The sequence below is a fragment of the Coptis chinensis genome, chromosome 6 (assembly GCF_015680905.1).
Source record: "Coptis chinensis isolate HL-2020 chromosome 6, ASM1568090v1, whole genome shotgun sequence".
Taxonomy (NCBI): Eukaryota; Viridiplantae; Streptophyta; class Magnoliopsida; order Ranunculales; family Ranunculaceae; genus Coptis; species Coptis chinensis.
Window position 1 is genome coordinate 32,143,155 of NC_141461.1, and position 16,743 is coordinate 32,159,897.

Consider the following 16,743-nt stretch of genomic DNA (forward strand, 5'->3'; position numbering starts at 1 on the left):
TGCATTACTTGCATCGATGCACTCACAACATAAAAATAGCATGCGGGGGATAATTTATTGTACTTGGTCACAGTCTGTATCAACAGGTCACAGTCTGTATCAATAGTCACGGCCCCTCCCCAAATAAATAGGATCATCTTAAACACGTTCTCAAATTTGTAGTAGGAGCGAATCTATCCCAGTAATCCACCATCTTAAACACACCACTGACCAAAAAACTCTTGGGTCTCAAGTAGGCCCTTATTCTCCCCAAATAAATAAAATCCAACCCTAAATAGGTTTGACAATCAACAGGTTAAGAGAAAGACTAAATGATAAATGCAACAGGTTAGCTTGATAAAGTTGGGGGGTGTCCAACACAAATTATGTTTTTTAGGTCAATGACAAACTTGCAATAAATTTTTTTTTTTTTTTTGGGTCCACCCAACACAAAATGGAAGGTGCCCATAGCAAGTACCAAGAAAAGTAGTTTTTTAACTTGAAAAACAAATTTTACCTAATTATCATAAAACTAGTGTTTGGGACCAAAAAGTATTTTTTGGATGAAAAACCATTTTTTTTTAAATAGAGACCAAACGCATTTATTTTTTCAAAAAATATTTTTTCACTAATAAACACTTTTTAAGAATAAATAAATAAAAAAAAAAATATATATGTTTTCACTAATAAACTCTAATAAAGCTTCTACCATACCATAATAAAGCTTCTACCATACCATTGCATTACTTGCATGTACATACCCACAACATAAAACATAGTATGCGGGGGATAATTTATTGTACTTGGTCACAGTCTGTATCAATAGTCACGTCACCATCATCTCAAATTTGTATCGAAGCATTTGTAGCAGGAATCTATGAGTTGGGTGACCAGGGCTGTAGCCCCCCGCCCCTAACTTTCCTCAAAAATTATAAATACAGTGGTTGTTAACCCAAAAAGAAAGAAAAAGAAAAAAATAAATAGTTGTGAGAAATAGTGCCACCCCACCCTATTGTTGAATCCTGCATCTGCCCCTGATTTGTAAGCGCCGATTATAGTCGCCAACTCTATCAAAACACAAAAACTAATTAACATGATGATATTAAGTTTTCAAACTAATTAATATGCATAATGTTTAGTGAAACATCAATCATTACTGTTTTAATCACATACAAGTGGTTCAGATAGACGGTCCATTTAGTAGCCCGCCCACCCCTACACACAGCCCAATTGGAAAATCTTGCTTCCCCCCCTTGGAGGCATAGAATAGCATCTGCATCCTAATGTCATTGAGAGAAGGTCAATATGACAATATCAACACAAGGTTGTATTGGTATGTCATGTGCAAGAGCATCAACTAGTTGATTCGTTGAAACCCTGTCTTACTTCAAAAAGAAAAAGAAAAAAGATCAATAAAATTATGACGAAAATTAACCATCGAAAAAGTTTCCCAAATTTTTTTTACACCAAACAATGAGTTCTGTGTAGCTTATTTGGACAATTGGACTGTGTGTCTGTGTACATTTATTTTTGCCTACAGTACAGTAGTACACCACTCTCGGATAGATTTTCCATAAAACTAATTTGTGTCTCCACCAATTTCACACGTTTTACGAAGTTGGTATGCTTTTTGGCATCCCGCATGTCTGCATGACATCTAGCAGTTATAAATATATTTGAATGCTGAATCAAATATCTTTTAGTAATCAGAGCATTTAGCGGAAAATTATGCTAATGGTGCGAAATACATTTGGCCTACAATATTCAGCACACAAATCAGCTTTTCAATGAGACATCTTTTAATCAGCTACCAACACTCGAAAGAAATGTGAAAGCCTTGTGCATTCATCTTGTTTCCATGTAAATTTGTTAATCCAAGTGAACCTGAAGTCCTGAAAAAGGGACCGAAATCATATGAGCTTTTGCAGTTTTGAAATAACAGCAAAGTTTTCCACTTTGTATCAGTGCTGGATACACTTGCGATGTCTTCCACTGTTTTAGTTCAAATCTCACTTGGATTACTTTTACAAATCAAGAAATTCGCATAAAAAACAAAAACAGGAAACCCTCCCATAGTCCCATCCCCAAGATCCAAATTCATTCCATGACGTGACGTCCTACCTGTCCGTCATTTCCATATCCTAAGATAAAGAAAATACTATAGTTCCAAACCATGAGATGCATTGATACAGAGGAGGGCAAAACACTGGTTTATAATTTCAGCCTACCTAAGCATCAACTGCATCATAATTATTGTGTCATATAATCATAATGTGCACATGTAGACGTATGGAACTGGGTACATGCATCCATATAACCAAGGGGTGTGGTATTGGGCTATTGGCACCCCGATAAATGGGACTAGCACCCCTTTGACAAAAAGTAAGACAATAATGGTTATTTCTTATATGTCTTTTTACACCTTACATGCCCATAGTTCTACAGCAGGCAGTTGCCGCGAGATCTCATATCTCACGACAGACAACTGCCGCGAGATCGCACAATCCACTGCATCGGGTTGTCGCGAGATCGCATATCCCACGGCAGGCAGTTGCCGTAGCATATTTTTTGTGTTTTTTGTTTTTTTTCACTTCAATTTTTGCGTATTAAACACACACGACATATGGATACCTCATTTTCTTCTTTAAAATTTATTTATACACTCTAAAAACAACACCAAAACTATGACAAAAAAAAATGCAATCGAGCCATAATTTTGCTATCTCGTGATAAATATTTTCATATGCTCTAAGAAAATTTTGTTATCAAATTAATGAAGAAGAGTTTTGATAATTAACACAAGTAAAGACTATTTTAATAAACAAAATTATCTCGCGACAACTAATTTTTTTTTTATAGTGGCTATTTAAAAAAAAAAAAATTAAAAAAGACCTACGGAAGCTACCTTCCATGGGATATGGAATCTCGCGGCAACCCGATGCCGTGGATTATGCGATCCCGCGGCAGATGCTTGCTGTTAGTGTTTTTTGTATATTTAATGGAAAAGGTGCTAGTACTGTTAAATTGGTCAAAAGAGTGCTAGTCCCATTTATCGGAGTGCCAATACAGCGGCCGTATAACCAATAGAGGTCACAAATTACCAATAGCAGTCTAGCAGAATAGCTTCTTGCCTTGTAAAACTCTCTGACCAACGCATTCCGAGAATGTTCAGAGAATTTAAAATCTTTTTCCGCAAATAAATAGCCAGAGGTATCTCAAAGAGAGCGGACAACAGGTCCTGCACCTAAACTGTTAAACTACTTCAAATGAACTTTTTGGACAGCTCTGCTTTGCTTCAATCATTGACTCATTGGGCAAGAAAATAAATAGCTTTCTCAATGAATTGGCGGATAGTATAAATGAGACAGTAGAGTCTCAACCAACTAACAATCCCCATAGCAATAAATGGGCACCTAACTGCAATCCGCACAACTTGACCACTGAATAAAAACATACTCAAGATCCGTTCCTTATCAAAACAAACATATGTGCACTCCCTTCAAGCATCAATTTTCATCTCTTTTTTCCCATTCTCAGTTCTCATCTGGCATCCCTGTCTTTCCATCTATTTTCTGAATCTACTATGGGTTCTGTTGATGTCGAAAACATTATTTACAACATCAAAGTTTCGTCAGTGGTACCAGCTAGTGTGACAGGGGAAGACAGGGTTCATGAACTTTCTAACATAGATTTGTTGATGAAACTTCATTACCTCAAAGGGTTGTACTATTTCGACAGAAGTGCAGTGCAAGGGATTACTACAGCTGATTTTAAGTTACCAATGTTCAAGTGGCTTCAGCTATATTACATGGCTGCTGGAAGGATAAGAAAATCCGAAGCAGATCGACCATTTATTAAGTGCAATGACAGCGGTGTGAGGATCATTGAAGCGCAGAGCAATATGACACTGGACGAGTGTCTTGGTGCTGACGATTTCAAGGTTCACGGCTGGCTTCTTCCCAAACAAGTTCTTGGTCCTGATTTGTCTTTCTCCCCTTTGGTTCTTATGCAGGTACGTCCTCATCAAATTTGTTCAGTATGTGTTCACTGGGATTGTGGTCTGTAAGAGTTTTGCCTTGACAAGATCCTCACTAAAAACACACAGCAACATTTACAAAATGAGTCGCTATGAAACACAGCAAGTTCAAGACAGAATATCATGGAGTATTCCTTGTCAGAACAAATTATAAAAGTAAAAATTAACTATATTCGTTAATATTTAACCTGTGCATTCTTTACCATCTTTTCGCAATCAGTACATTGTCCTGGACAATGCTCCACATACAGTAAATTTGTTGCTTTGATGAGATTGAATTAGCCAACATAACTTTACAGCGATATCTCGTTAGTTAACCACGATTTATACCCTATGAAACCGTATTTCAGGTTCATTTCTTGAGGGAAAAATTGTCATCGCAGGAAATGCATACTTTCCAGTACCTAAGCTCCTATAAAATGAAACTGATATTCGCGAAAAAGCAAATCCGAAAACTTATCTGTACTAAGAGATAAAGGAAATCAGAAAATACAAACCCACAATGTTTCACATGGTCCCAACAACCATGCATTTCGAGAGATCAATTTTTTGTTTACACTTTACAGTACGGCTATCAGACGATCCCTGTTGATAGGCAATTGTCTTACTTTTACTTTAAAAAGAAAGGCAAGGAGTTAAGATTCCTATCTACAGAACTATATACAAGGCCCATGTTACACCATATGTCACTGGTGCAGAATAATAGAAATACACTCACTGGTATAAAAATAAAATGTTTCCTACATTAAGCATCTACCAACCAATATGAAGTTGATTTACCATTGAGTCCCTTGGATGTAGCAAGTGCTGCCGTCAATTAATCATTCACTTTCAATAAAAAATAAATTTATAACTACCATCAGTTTTTTATTTTCAACTTTTATACTCTCCATGAAACTAATGTTGTGCACTAAGAAGTATGAAAGCTGATGCAATGCAACCAATTGTTTCTAGTCTTGTAAGAGCTCTCATGGCAGATCTTTGTCATGCCTTACCCTATAAGCATTCTTTAGCGGCAACAGTACCCTACTAAAAGTATATTTAAGTGTTTTCAGTTGATGTTTCTCGTACACGGATATGCTTTGCATTCACAAAATGATTTTTCTGCATTTACATACCTATACTCCGCTACTAGTTATGATTCCTGGTATCAAGAATCAACAGCACTATGGATCCAATTTCTTAACTTTTCACAGTACCAATACTATCTAGTGTTGTAGCTTCTATAAAGAAATACTGGATTCATTATTATCTCTTTCCACTCAATTTTCCTGTTCTCCTAAACTATTAGCATTGCAACTTTATCAAGATAATCTCCATACCACTGCTTGTGTGCATGTCCTATGTTTGATCTCTAAATTATTAAACCTCTCAAGGTGAAGGTAGGAATAAATCTCAGGATCTTGCCTCACCCCACCAACCCCTGTCCCAGGCTTGACCAAAACCAAAAGTTAAACATCGATCAAGTTCCAGGAAGACCTGAAAACATAATAAAAAATTCTTTCTCAACCCCCTCTTTTGGCCCTGAGAAATTTTTTCCTCATTATCCCAGTCACCCAAGAACAATTGGTGCATCCCATATCCCCCATCTAGCTACCCATGGAATATCAGTCTTCTCACTACTTTTGTCTGAACTTAGTTTTTTTAACATTAATAGTACCTTTAATAGCAGAAAGAAAATAGTAACTAGGTAGAAGACTTCATTCAGGCTCAAGTTTTTTCTTTAAGTAGGTATGTCATGACATATGGAAACTACGCTCAAGTGATTAGGTCTAAAAAGGGAAGTGAGATGGCACAGAAACTGGTGACCAGAATTTGTAACTCTGATCATGCAACCAACTTATCCCAGTCGAGATATGCACCCGTATGTCATGTTATATTATTATCATTTTCTGTCCAAAAAGCATACTTAATTACTAAGTCCATGAGGATATGAAGTGTACCTGTTTCATTTTGCAAAAGTTTAGTGTCTTGCAAAGTTGTATTGTTGAGAAACTATCAACTGATAGTGCTTATTGTTTGTACCAGTTCACCTGGTTCAAATGTGGAGGAATGTCAGTGGGGCTAAGCTGGGCTCATGTCCTTGGAGATGCATTCTCAGCTTCAAATTTCATAAACATCTGGGGGCAAATCATGGCTGGAAAACTTACACCTAACTCACTGAACCGGCCGAAAGCACCCTCTGAAACCACAGAATCTGAAGGCCCAATGTCAACTCCCACAGAAATACTCTCCTTCAAAAAGATAGAAGCCATCAGGGACTCCTGGATAGCTGGGAATAACTGCATGATGGAAACAATCTCATTTCAAGTTACCTCCACACAGTTAAACCACCTACAATCAAAATTATCAAATCAAAGTCAAACTCCCCAAGTTCGAGTATTTGAAGCTCTCTGCACTGTTATTTGGCAATGCTTAACAAAAATTAGAGGAAATTCAGAATCAAGAATCACGATCACCTGCAGAAATAATCATCATAATAGAGAAGATGAGATTTTGTCCAACAACCAGATTTTACGTGTGGTTGAAGCAGATTCCTCCATCATGGAAACTGAACCATCTGAATTGGCCGCATTAATAGTCAAACAGCTAGCTGATAATAGTAGCCCGATTGAAGATACTCTGTTGAGAAATGAGTGGTCGTCAGATTTTGTTGTGTACGGTACAAACCTGACGTTTGTGGATTTAGAAGATGCCAAGCTCTATGGACTCGAGTTTAAGGGGTGTAGACCTGTTTTTGTAAATTATACAATTGATGGGGTTGGGAAGGAAGGAGTTGTCTTAGTGCTTCCAGGGCCAAAGACTGATGAAGGGGGGAGGACTGTGACAGCAGTCCTGCCACAGAATGAAGTCATGGAACTCAAATACGAGCTAAAAAGTAAATGGGGTATCTGAAACATTGTGGATTTGTTTACTGTGTGAAGAATCTTTTTTCATTGCTTGGCTATAGCTATGGTGTTTAAAACGAACACATTTGGTTCGAAATAATCTACAACATCAGTTAGATCGCTTCTAAAGTTATCTTCAAATTAAAGGGGCAACTGCTACTCTTTTTTCCCAAATATTTAGTGACTGTTTAAGGAACCTTCAGGAGTATAACAGATAGTGGGTTCAGGAGGATAACAAACCTTGGCTCTTGCGGAAAAGATGGTGAATCTGCAGTAGTACATAACCGATGCTATAATAACAAAGTAATCAAAAGACTTACCTCCATTTCTAACTTACACCAAACCAAGCATAAAAGCCTTAAACCTGAAAGAAATACAGTAAGTATTGCAGCGGCAAAACTGGACTAGGTGCACACAAATTGGTATTTGTCTAGGTTTTTGTTATATGTGCTAGCGTAACTGCTAAAATAGAGAAACTTTAAAACTACTCTCTGCAGAATATAACCAGTAGTACAGACCTGCAAACAGAGATATATATAAAGGAAATGAATCATAAATTGGTCAAGATTATTTGGCTTCCTTGGCAAAAGTGAATCGAAGATGTTTTGATTCTCTTTCAAAGGTCTTCAGTGATGAGGATGTGCTTCGAGGATACACAGTATTAAAATAAATCAATTGGTGGGGAAGAAGACATGATTTTATTGTTCAATGTTAAGAGCAGAAAGAAAAGTCAAGTCGAAATGAAGAAATCTGGGACATTTTCAAGATAATTTTGTTTTAATCGGTGACATGTTGAGCATAATACTAGTCAATATGTTTCAAACACGGCACTAACCAAGAGGCACATGAAGATATCACAAATATATACTTGATCCAAAGAAGTCTGCAAAATCTCATTACTTAGACAACGGAGGGGGTACTGACTACTGAGTACACTCTGTGGTTCCCAAGCCTGCATAAATGGCCAGGACACTCCCAGATATTCGACTTACTCAATTACTAACATATTCTTTCTGCACAAACTATGCACTGAAACCTCTTGTAACACAACCCCAAAGAGAGAAGAGAGAGTGAAGTGAGATAAGGTTATTGGCTTTTTGACAATATAGGAAATTGGGATAGTTCCTTTCCTAGCAAGTTGGGTACAGCATCAAACTTCATACCCAGGATTTATCTTCTGCTGAACATCACCATAACTCTCTAACTCTTCCATGTCTTCTGGACTTCCCAAGAATAAAGGAAGCCTCTGGTGCAGCTTAACAGGTTGAAGTGAAAGAATCCTACCTTTACCATCAGAACCTCTACCGCCAGCTTGCTCCGCAAGAAAACTAAGAGGGTTTGCCTCATAAACTAGACGAAGATGGTCTCTAGGATTCATTGCCACCCCACCATAGATCAGAGTCCGGTGAAAATCAGCAACCAGTGAACAGATGTAACGAGCAGAATATTTCTTAGGGTACTTGCCATTGCCTTGCCTGACAGTGTCGATATATCGTCTTAAGCCTTCTGGCCAATCAAAATATCGTGCGTCATTAACCGAATAGATTTGCCCTGAAACAATAAAGGGAAAACACGAGGAGTGTCATTTTCAACTGTTTGTTCAGAGTTTAAGTGAATGCAATAAGTACACAAAGTGCAAGACAAATGTAGCTTCCACCACTTAGCAGTAAATGTTCAAAAGAAACAATTAACTTTCAACGATTTAACAGGTCCAAATAATCACACAACTGGTGATCAAATGCAGTCTTTACTCTTTTGGATAAAAAGAAAAAAACACAAAAACAAAGAAAATAACAAGAAGAGAAGGTTTCTATTTTATAATTCAAAGTTCTGCCTGTATCCTTAATCCCTTTAGTGTGATATGTCAAAGTTTATAAAAAAAAAGCTGTACCTCGAGAAGGCACTTTTATGCTTGGATGTGTAAGAACAAAGTCTCCCGTTGTATGATCCAGAGTGAATGCATGTGTTCCTGAACCAAAGCTAACACAAAATATCGTGGCAGATGAATAAAGTACGTAGCCAGCAGCAATGAGCCGGCTCCCACTCTGAAGCGAATTTAGTTGTGCTTTTTCTTCAGTTGGTAGATGGTCTAATTCCATCAGGCGATTATAAATTCCAAATATTGTTCCAGTTGGGATGGAAGCATCGATATTTCGAGAACCATCAAGAGGATCAGTGACCACCACAAATGGCCCATTATCGGTTATCCAAACTGGAACATCATCTTCTTCTGAGGCCATAACTGCAACTTTTCCAGAATTGCGAAGAGAAGATAGAATGATTTCATTCTGAAAAACAAGAAACCCCGGTGGTCAGAAGCAAAAAGTTTATTCTTTCGTACCTTTCATTTAAGAGTACTACAGCTGAATAATTAGGTTTTTGTTAAGACACTATCTTGAGATTGCCTTGCACGACCAAAAATAACCCAACAAATCTGAAACTCCTCTCTTAAAATTACACACCCCAAAAATTCAGTTCAGCCAGCTATTATAATCATCATAACTAGGACTTTTGTATTCTCCTACCAGAAGAGCCAGATTTATAGTCTCTTAAATTACTACATATTCTTCACAGCACTCTGCTGTGATACTCTCGGCAAGGATTTACAAATTATTCGTAAGCACATGCATACTGTAATAACAACATTTGGTGGTATCACAAAATTGCATAGCAAACAAGGAGGTGTATTCGGACTGACGCAACCTCTATAGAAACTACAGAAAGCTTCTCCTACTTTTACCAAGAGCCTACATGACTCGAAATATCCTAAAAGTTTGCTGGTTCAAAACTAGTGTAGAAAGAGTCAATTATGCCTTTTAGCTTGACAAATATAATCTAGGACAGAACCAGGATTCAACGTCTGGGGTGCAAGAGTATACACAACTCAGTAATTGTACTAGGGGGTGCGGTAAAAGAGCTTTTGTAAAATATTTGGGGGTGTGAATCCTCCTAGTCCGCCAATTTTTCTAACAAATTTTAACTTTCTAAATCTTTTGGGTTGCAGTCTATGGTCCTCACAGGGATCTGAGGTCCGCAGTGTAACATGCCCAGGAACGACAACAACTTGAATCGTAAGATTATATACACTGTCTACTCAAATGGACGGCATTGTTATGTCATTGTTATATTCTAAAATCTGAGTTCAGCTGAACAATTCTTGTTCAACTATACACACACACAGCTTGCACCATATAATTAAAAAACGAGTATGCCTAAAACCCAACAAATATTACATTATACCTCAAAAACATCAATATCCAATAATGAAGAGGTAGTAACAATACCGAAACGATATCCAACGGCTTCGGCTTATCTCTCTCACCTCCAACTAAAGAACCAAGACCACTCTCATTCTCCTTCCCAATAAGAGAATTAAACGGTGATGCAACAACAGCAGCAATTCTCTTGCATGCATACTGTAAATGAGACACCAACACTACCAAATCATCTCCTACATCTTCTCCTTCTTTCCCAATGTAATCTAACAGAGTATGAAAACTGTTTAATGAAGTGCTCATCTTGTTTTTTGGTCTTATAGTTGGTGAACAAGTGTTTTGAGGATGGTAATGAAGTTTTTGGAGGGAAAGAGAGTTAGTTGGCGGGAAAAAATGAGAAAAAGTTTGTAGGGGAGTTAAGTTTGAGGTGAGGGATAGAGTTGGTATTTGCATTTGGTTATTTGAGTTTTGAGGAAGTGTTGAATTTGAGCATTGGTGTGGTGGAATGTGGACAGAGAAGAAGATGGAGTGTGTTGATATGATCAACTGGTTTATATGGACTAGGCAAATTTTGATGTGTCTGCCACGTAGAGAATTCAGAGAGATAGAAGACTTGGGCTTGTCGAATTCTGGCCCGTTTTTATAGCATTGGGCTTTGGAACTTCGAATTAGATGAGAATTTGGAACTTCGAATTAGATGAGGCTTTGGACCAGGATTTTAGGGTGGAATTCATAATATATTTCCGAAAATTAAGAGTCACCTGTTTGGCAACTTTTTATGCACTGGAATAGAAACCTCAAATCCCCAAAATCAGATTGGAATTTGGGGTCTTTTTTTATTTTTTTAACTACTTAAATTTTTTGGAATTATATTTTCAATTCCAATTCCAAAGGAAAACTTCCAAACACACCCTGGGTAAGGAACTTTGGGTGTCACCTTTCCTCTTGTAAGCATATCACACCAGTATCATAGTTTTGAATCTCTTTATCAAGCAGCCTTTTTCCTGGTCTCCTATTGTTTTATGGTCTTATTATTGACAGACCCCATTTTGTGTTGGGCAGACCCCGTCACCAAACCCGAACAAAAACAAACCGGAAATAACCAGTTACCACCCCTTCGTCTCCGCGAATTCACCGAAAACCTACCAAAACCAAAAACCAAAAATCGATTCGGTCTCCCGCCAAATTAAAGATTGATTCGGTCTAATCTCTCGGTTTCTCTTCGCGGCAAATTCTCGATCTCTCTTTGCAGGGGCAGTCTCTCTTTCTCGGTCTATCTCTCTCCATCTCTTTGGTTGCGACAAACCTCGATTTTTCTATCTCGTTCTCTCTACAAAACGGAAAGTAAACAATTCAATTTTGTTTTTAATTATATTGTACGTTTATTTTAAAAAGTTGTTTTATTCGCCTCATTATGGAGCAGTACGAGTTTGTGTTGGAATGGTGATGAAGTGTTGTTTTAATGGCTGGTAGAGCTATTATGTTAGTACTTTTGAAGGGGTTCACTTGTCTTAGTGGTGCTTTCATGATGCAAATATATCTTGTTGAAATCTATTATAGTACTTATTGCCTGGACACTGCTTTTGTTTTGTTTCTTGGTTAAACCTACAGTCGCCTTTATTGAAGTAAATATATTGATTGTCTTTGCTTGTACTTTCCATTTCTTGTAGTGGCATTGTATGTATAGACAAATGATCTGGGTTGTAAACCCTTGTATTTGGTTAGCCAGTAGCTGAGATGACATAGAATAAATGTTCAACAGCAGCTCAGTTGTTTTATCTCTCAGTCGAGGTGCTACTGTGGTCATTGATAAAATATTTTGTTTTCATACCATTATACTTGGTAACATAACTAGATAGAAAAGATGTGATGTTCTCAGCCTCTCTCACAAAGCATGTAGAAACCGTGTAAAATGAGTGTAGGAACTAGGAACCTCCTCATACATAGCGTGTATTAGACCGTGTACAAACCGTGTAGTTACAAGTAAGCTAGTCTTGTGATTTTCGTCCATATAACAAAGAAAAGCTCAATGTTGCAAAGTTGTGTATGTCACATTCGAAAATAGCTGCTTGTTTTTTTTTTCTTATATTTTTTTTGTTTTTTTTGGTCTTGTCTGCTGCAATCTGCATCTTTGAATCTTCTTGCAGATTTCCTTCTCTAGATATTGACTAGCTAGGTGTTCTTAATAGTTTAGGAAAATATAAAGTGCAGAATAACATGAAGCAAACAATTTACTTCCTTAGAGTTGACTCTATAGACACATAATGCAAGCGCTCCACATACACGAACAGACTTGATTGGGATCATTTTTTCGTAAGGTTCTGCAGAGTGCAGACTGTAGTCAGGCTATCCAAGAGACCAATCTTTGTCATCTTTACTCATTCTTTTTGGCAATACAGAAAAAATATAGAGATTAAGATGCATATATAGTTCTGATTTGGCTAATTGGTTTTAATGCTCGAGAAATGTAGTTCAAGGACATATATCACCTGATACAAAAATTGAACAAATGCTGGAAGGACACCAATATCTTATATTACCAAAGGCTTTGCTGCAAATGATGGGCATGGTGACTGATGATTTCCAGTGCATTTGAAACTCCAGTGTTTTGTTTTATTGATGGTCTCCTTGTTCCTTGGGTTTTGTTGTATATGGGGAGCTGGGGGAGCCTTTCTGGAAGACTTACTCTCCAAAGAAGCGCATATGATCCACACTCGTTGACAAACCAAAACCTTAATATCAATTATTTAACCCCCTTCTTCCTCTATCCACTTGCCAATTACATGTCCCCAACAATTGGAAGATCAGGTCTGTTTGCTTTTCGTTGATGGCTTTTTCTCTTATGAAGGCACTATAATCTAGAAATGACTTTATCAAATTTATCTATGCAGGAAGCAGGGAATCTGGTGTACAAGGCCCAGAGAAAGAGATCATTACCTTGTGGGAAGGGTTTCAAAAAGCATGAACTCTGGGAGTCAAGAAGCTGGTGGTTGGATGTGAGTGCAGGAGTTTGCTGGATCCTACTTCTCCGTCTAGCACTCAGTCCGGCTCTAGTTTTTTTTTTTTTTAAAATCAAGTCCGTCTCTAGCTTCTTTTTTGTTTGTGATTGTCTTTATCTCAATGTGGTAGCACACCATAACGTAGCACATGAACATGCCTGTGAGCGCAGACGTGGGCAAACTACCAGTTGGTGTAATGAATCTGTTGTCTTCTTACTTAGGGTGTTAATTTGTGCTTCCTCTGTTATCTACTTATATGCTTTAAATTTTAAGTGATTATATCTTTTGCAACAAGGAAAAAGACGTGATTCTTTTTAAAAATCTAATGGTGGACCTAGGGCTATATTGTATTTGTAACTGATGATGCCCTCGAAGTACAACCTAAAATTGAACAATTACATGGAGGAATTCTGCAATGAGTTCTCATAGCATTAGGTGATTAAGATCTTTTTCGGTTGGAGCATACTCAGTGAGGTAATTTACAAGGCATTTCCGCACATCACAAGACTTTCAACTAGAACTGGCTGCGAACTGGCTGTTTAACTGACATGCTTTGATGCGAATTATTGACAGGCAATACTTCCAATTAATATATAAAGGCAAGCTCTTGAAAATAAATGGCCGGCATCCTTACTGAATATCTGATAATCTTGAATGCATACCCCTTCTCGGCACCACATAGTTACAGACGTACACAAATTGTAATCGGATCATTCTCATTTCTGAACCCAATAATTAGGATAAGTAGATAACTATGAATCAGCTCGTATTTACAAATAAAAGTTGAACCTATAAAGACAACATTCACTGGCATATGAACTTATTACAACTATTGCCGACAATAACGTCCAAGTATTCAATCAAAAGGACACAAGGTAAAAAGCCCCAGGATATTCATAGCATAATATGCTCCGATTCCTCCTCCTATCAGCATCAGAAATCTTGTCTCAGTTCCTGTGTTGCATTCTCCCACTTTCTGCACCAGCATAAGGATCAATGGTGACATTTATTACAGCTGGTTTCCGTGCAGAAAATGATTCCGCAAGTGCAGACTTGAGGTCTTCTGGAGTTCCAACAAGATAACCTTTGCCTCCAAAAGCTTCCATTATATTATGATATGCTGCACCAGGTACAAAAGAAGTAGGGGCAGGATCATCTTTGTAAGGCCCAGTAATTTCTTCAGGGTTCCTCCGGTCACCTCCATACACACCACCATTGTTAAAAACAATCATGACCACATACAACTGATATCGTACTAATGTCTGCAGGAATCAATGAAAAGCAATTATCAGCACGAGAAAAGCTTGTTTATCAAGATGGACACAAACTCAGTGACGAGTTTAGGAAAAGTAAAATATGGTCAGATGGAACTATAGAGGTAAACAAGCATACATTAAAAAATAAAATAAAAATGCTCTAACTAAAGACTGAATAATGAAAAATGGTCTTCTTATGACAGAAATGAAAGCTAAGACTCCTAAGAGTCTAACAGTTATAATGGTTTTCCTGAAAACTGAAAAAGCAGGATTGTTTTCAATTTTAAGAGATGACGATGACCATATATTAAACAAGTAGATAATAGCAAGTTGTTTTTATTGATTTGCTTTAAGTGAAAGTGTTGGACTTATATAGACTCCATACAGAAGCAATCTCTGAAGGATATTTAAGAGTTATGTTACAACCTTAATTCTCTTACGAGCACTATTCCCTAGCCCTTAAGCACTATTCTCCTTCACAGCCCTCTCACTCTCCTTTTTCTCTCCTAGGTCTCATCCTTTCTTCGGTTAATGGATCCGCCCCCCCTTTTTCTCTCTCCCACCATTACTCTTTATACCTTTCTTTTCATCCATCATGGCCCTCCACCTGTCCCTCCATCTCGCGGTCCTCTTAGCTCCATGTGTAGGGTTTCCGTACCGCGACCACATTGTCATCCCCATCCCGATGGATCGCGGACTTATAATGCTATCTTGACCCGGCCCATCTCACCATTGATATCCCTTGCTACATCCTCGCCACTTCTGGATGCCCCTCTCCGAGTCCGCGATAGTATCTCGATCGGGAGTCGAGAGTTCTCCTCATTAAACCTTCCAACAAGTAGCCTTCCGTCTTCCTTTCACCGGATTCACGAAGTTTCCGCGTGAGTACAACCGGCGCCCTCCCTCGTTTCTTGTGCATCCACGCCAGCGTCTTCATCGGTTTAGTTCATTTTGGTGTCCCCTCGATTTCAAATTCCCCTCAAATTACTTTTTGCTCCCTCCTCTTATAAAAAGCCCGCCGATTTTTCCTCTTTCACCTAGCTTTTCTTTTGCCTTTCGGTTCCTCTCAACCTCTCCCCTACCTTTCTTCTTGTTTTCCGGCCCCGGCCGCTTTCCGCGGTCGTCTTCTCCGGTTTCTTCAAGGAAATTTGCTTGCTCGGCCGCTTTCCTTTTACCTCGGGTTGGTCTCCTCTTCTCTCTAGCTCCGTTTAATTGCTATATTGCGCATTTCTCCTTTGTCCTTGGTATTAGAATCGCTTTCATCTCCCCTTCCTTCTCCGCTTTTGTTGTGGATCAGTATGTCTTCCATCCGACCATGATGTCGGCTCCGAGATCCACCACTTCTTCCCTCTTCCCAAATTCCAGTAGCCATGCTTCCCCACCTCTCCCCGACCGGCACCGGGCCCCTTTCAATTTATGGGCAAGTTTTTGCCCTCCCGCCGCCACCACCACGCAGCGGTAGTAGACCTAACCTTGAGGTTGTTAAAGCGCTTACGGTATACCGTTGGCGTCATCTTAGAGCATGTGCGACCTAACTTCGTTTCCCCGCGATCTAGTTCCCTACGGTAGGGGTGCCTCGTAGCTACTGCGGTAGGACAAATTGTTGCCGGCCTGCGTTTGCCCCTCACCCGTCTTGATGTCGAGGTGTGTAATCACTTTAACATCCCCCCTTGCCAAGGCATTGGCAATTTCTGGAGGGTCATGTATGCCGCGAACCACTACAACCGTTCCAAAGTACCCAAGATAACAGTTCGCGACATGACCGCTCACTTCTCCATCAAAAAGAGCACCAAGGATGTCAGCGTTTGCTATCACTCCTTTTGTGTCCTCCCTAGAAAGCGGCATTTTATTCTTCGTGTCACTTCCTCAGACAAATTGTGGCATCACTACCCTCTTTATATCTCAGGCAATTTCCTCTCCGTGGATCTTCTATCCGAACTGAATCTTAACAACTTGGCTTTTCTTCCTAGTGGTGAGTCTCTCTCTGTATCTACACCCATTGATGTATATCTTTTGGTTTCTCATCTGACTTGACGACTCTCTTTTTCGGTTGGCCCGACTCAAAGTCGCGACCTTACGAACACATTTCCTCCACCACTTTCCGGAAGATTAAGTGACTGACCCGCTTCCCGCTTTCGAGCCGTGATACTTGGGATTGACCTTGCAACCGCTACTCCCCTCTTGTCCGACCACGAATTGAAATCCATAGGAAAATACGCTCCCCATTTTTCCGTCCTCCCCCAAAGAAAGAAAGCCACGCGTGACACCCCACCTCCTGGGGGAAAGCGCCATACCACGAAACCCCATCCATCCCAAGCCCGTTCGCAAGACCACTTCTCACTCAGTAGCCCTACTCCCTACCGATCCACG

General features: G+C 39.0%; 3 protein-coding genes and 1 long non-coding RNA gene across 4 annotated transcripts; 2 read left to right on the forward strand and 2 right to left on the reverse strand.

The window, feature by feature from the left end:
- Window positions 1–3,276: 3,276 nt before the first annotated feature.
- LOC147492605 (protein ECERIFERUM 2-like) lies at window positions 3,277–7,032 on the forward strand. The gene is made up of 2 exons (XM_086569329.1): window positions 3,277–3,991; window positions 6,044–7,032. Exons 1-2 carry the CDS (start codon window positions 3,563–3,565, stop codon window positions 6,908–6,910), a joined length of 1,296 nt encoding a protein of 431 aa, XP_086425455.1. The 5' UTR covers window positions 3,277–3,562; the 3' UTR covers window positions 6,911–7,032.
- A 739-nt stretch (window positions 7,033–7,771) lies between these two features.
- LOC147492606 (Inositol monophosphatase family protein) lies at window positions 7,772–10,674 on the reverse strand. The gene is made up of 3 exons (XM_086569331.1): window positions 10,188–10,674; window positions 8,795–9,191; window positions 7,772–8,454 (listed from the first exon to the last, which is right to left on the reverse strand). Exons 1-3 carry the CDS (start codon window positions 10,569–10,571, stop codon window positions 8,054–8,056), a joined length of 1,182 nt encoding a protein of 393 aa, XP_086425457.1. The 5' UTR covers window positions 10,572–10,674; the 3' UTR covers window positions 7,772–8,053.
- Window positions 10,675–10,789: 115 nt separating this feature from the next.
- On the forward strand, window positions 10,790–13,418 carry LOC147492607 (uncharacterized). The gene is made up of 3 exons (XR_015200243.1): window positions 10,790–11,462; window positions 12,590–12,926; window positions 13,010–13,418. It is a non-coding gene; the product is annotated as an uncharacterized LOC147492607 (long non-coding RNA).
- Window positions 13,419–14,064: 646 nt separating this feature from the next.
- LOC147492608 (2-hydroxyacyl-CoA lyase-like) lies at window positions 14,065–16,218 on the reverse strand. The gene is made up of 2 exons (XM_086567559.1): window positions 16,144–16,218; window positions 14,065–14,379 (listed from the first exon to the last, which is right to left on the reverse strand). The coding sequence occupies exons 1-2, from the start codon at window positions 16,216–16,218 to the stop codon at window positions 14,065–14,067; spliced, it is 390 nt and encodes a 129-aa protein (XP_086423685.1).
- Window positions 16,219–16,743: the final 525 nt, after the last annotated feature.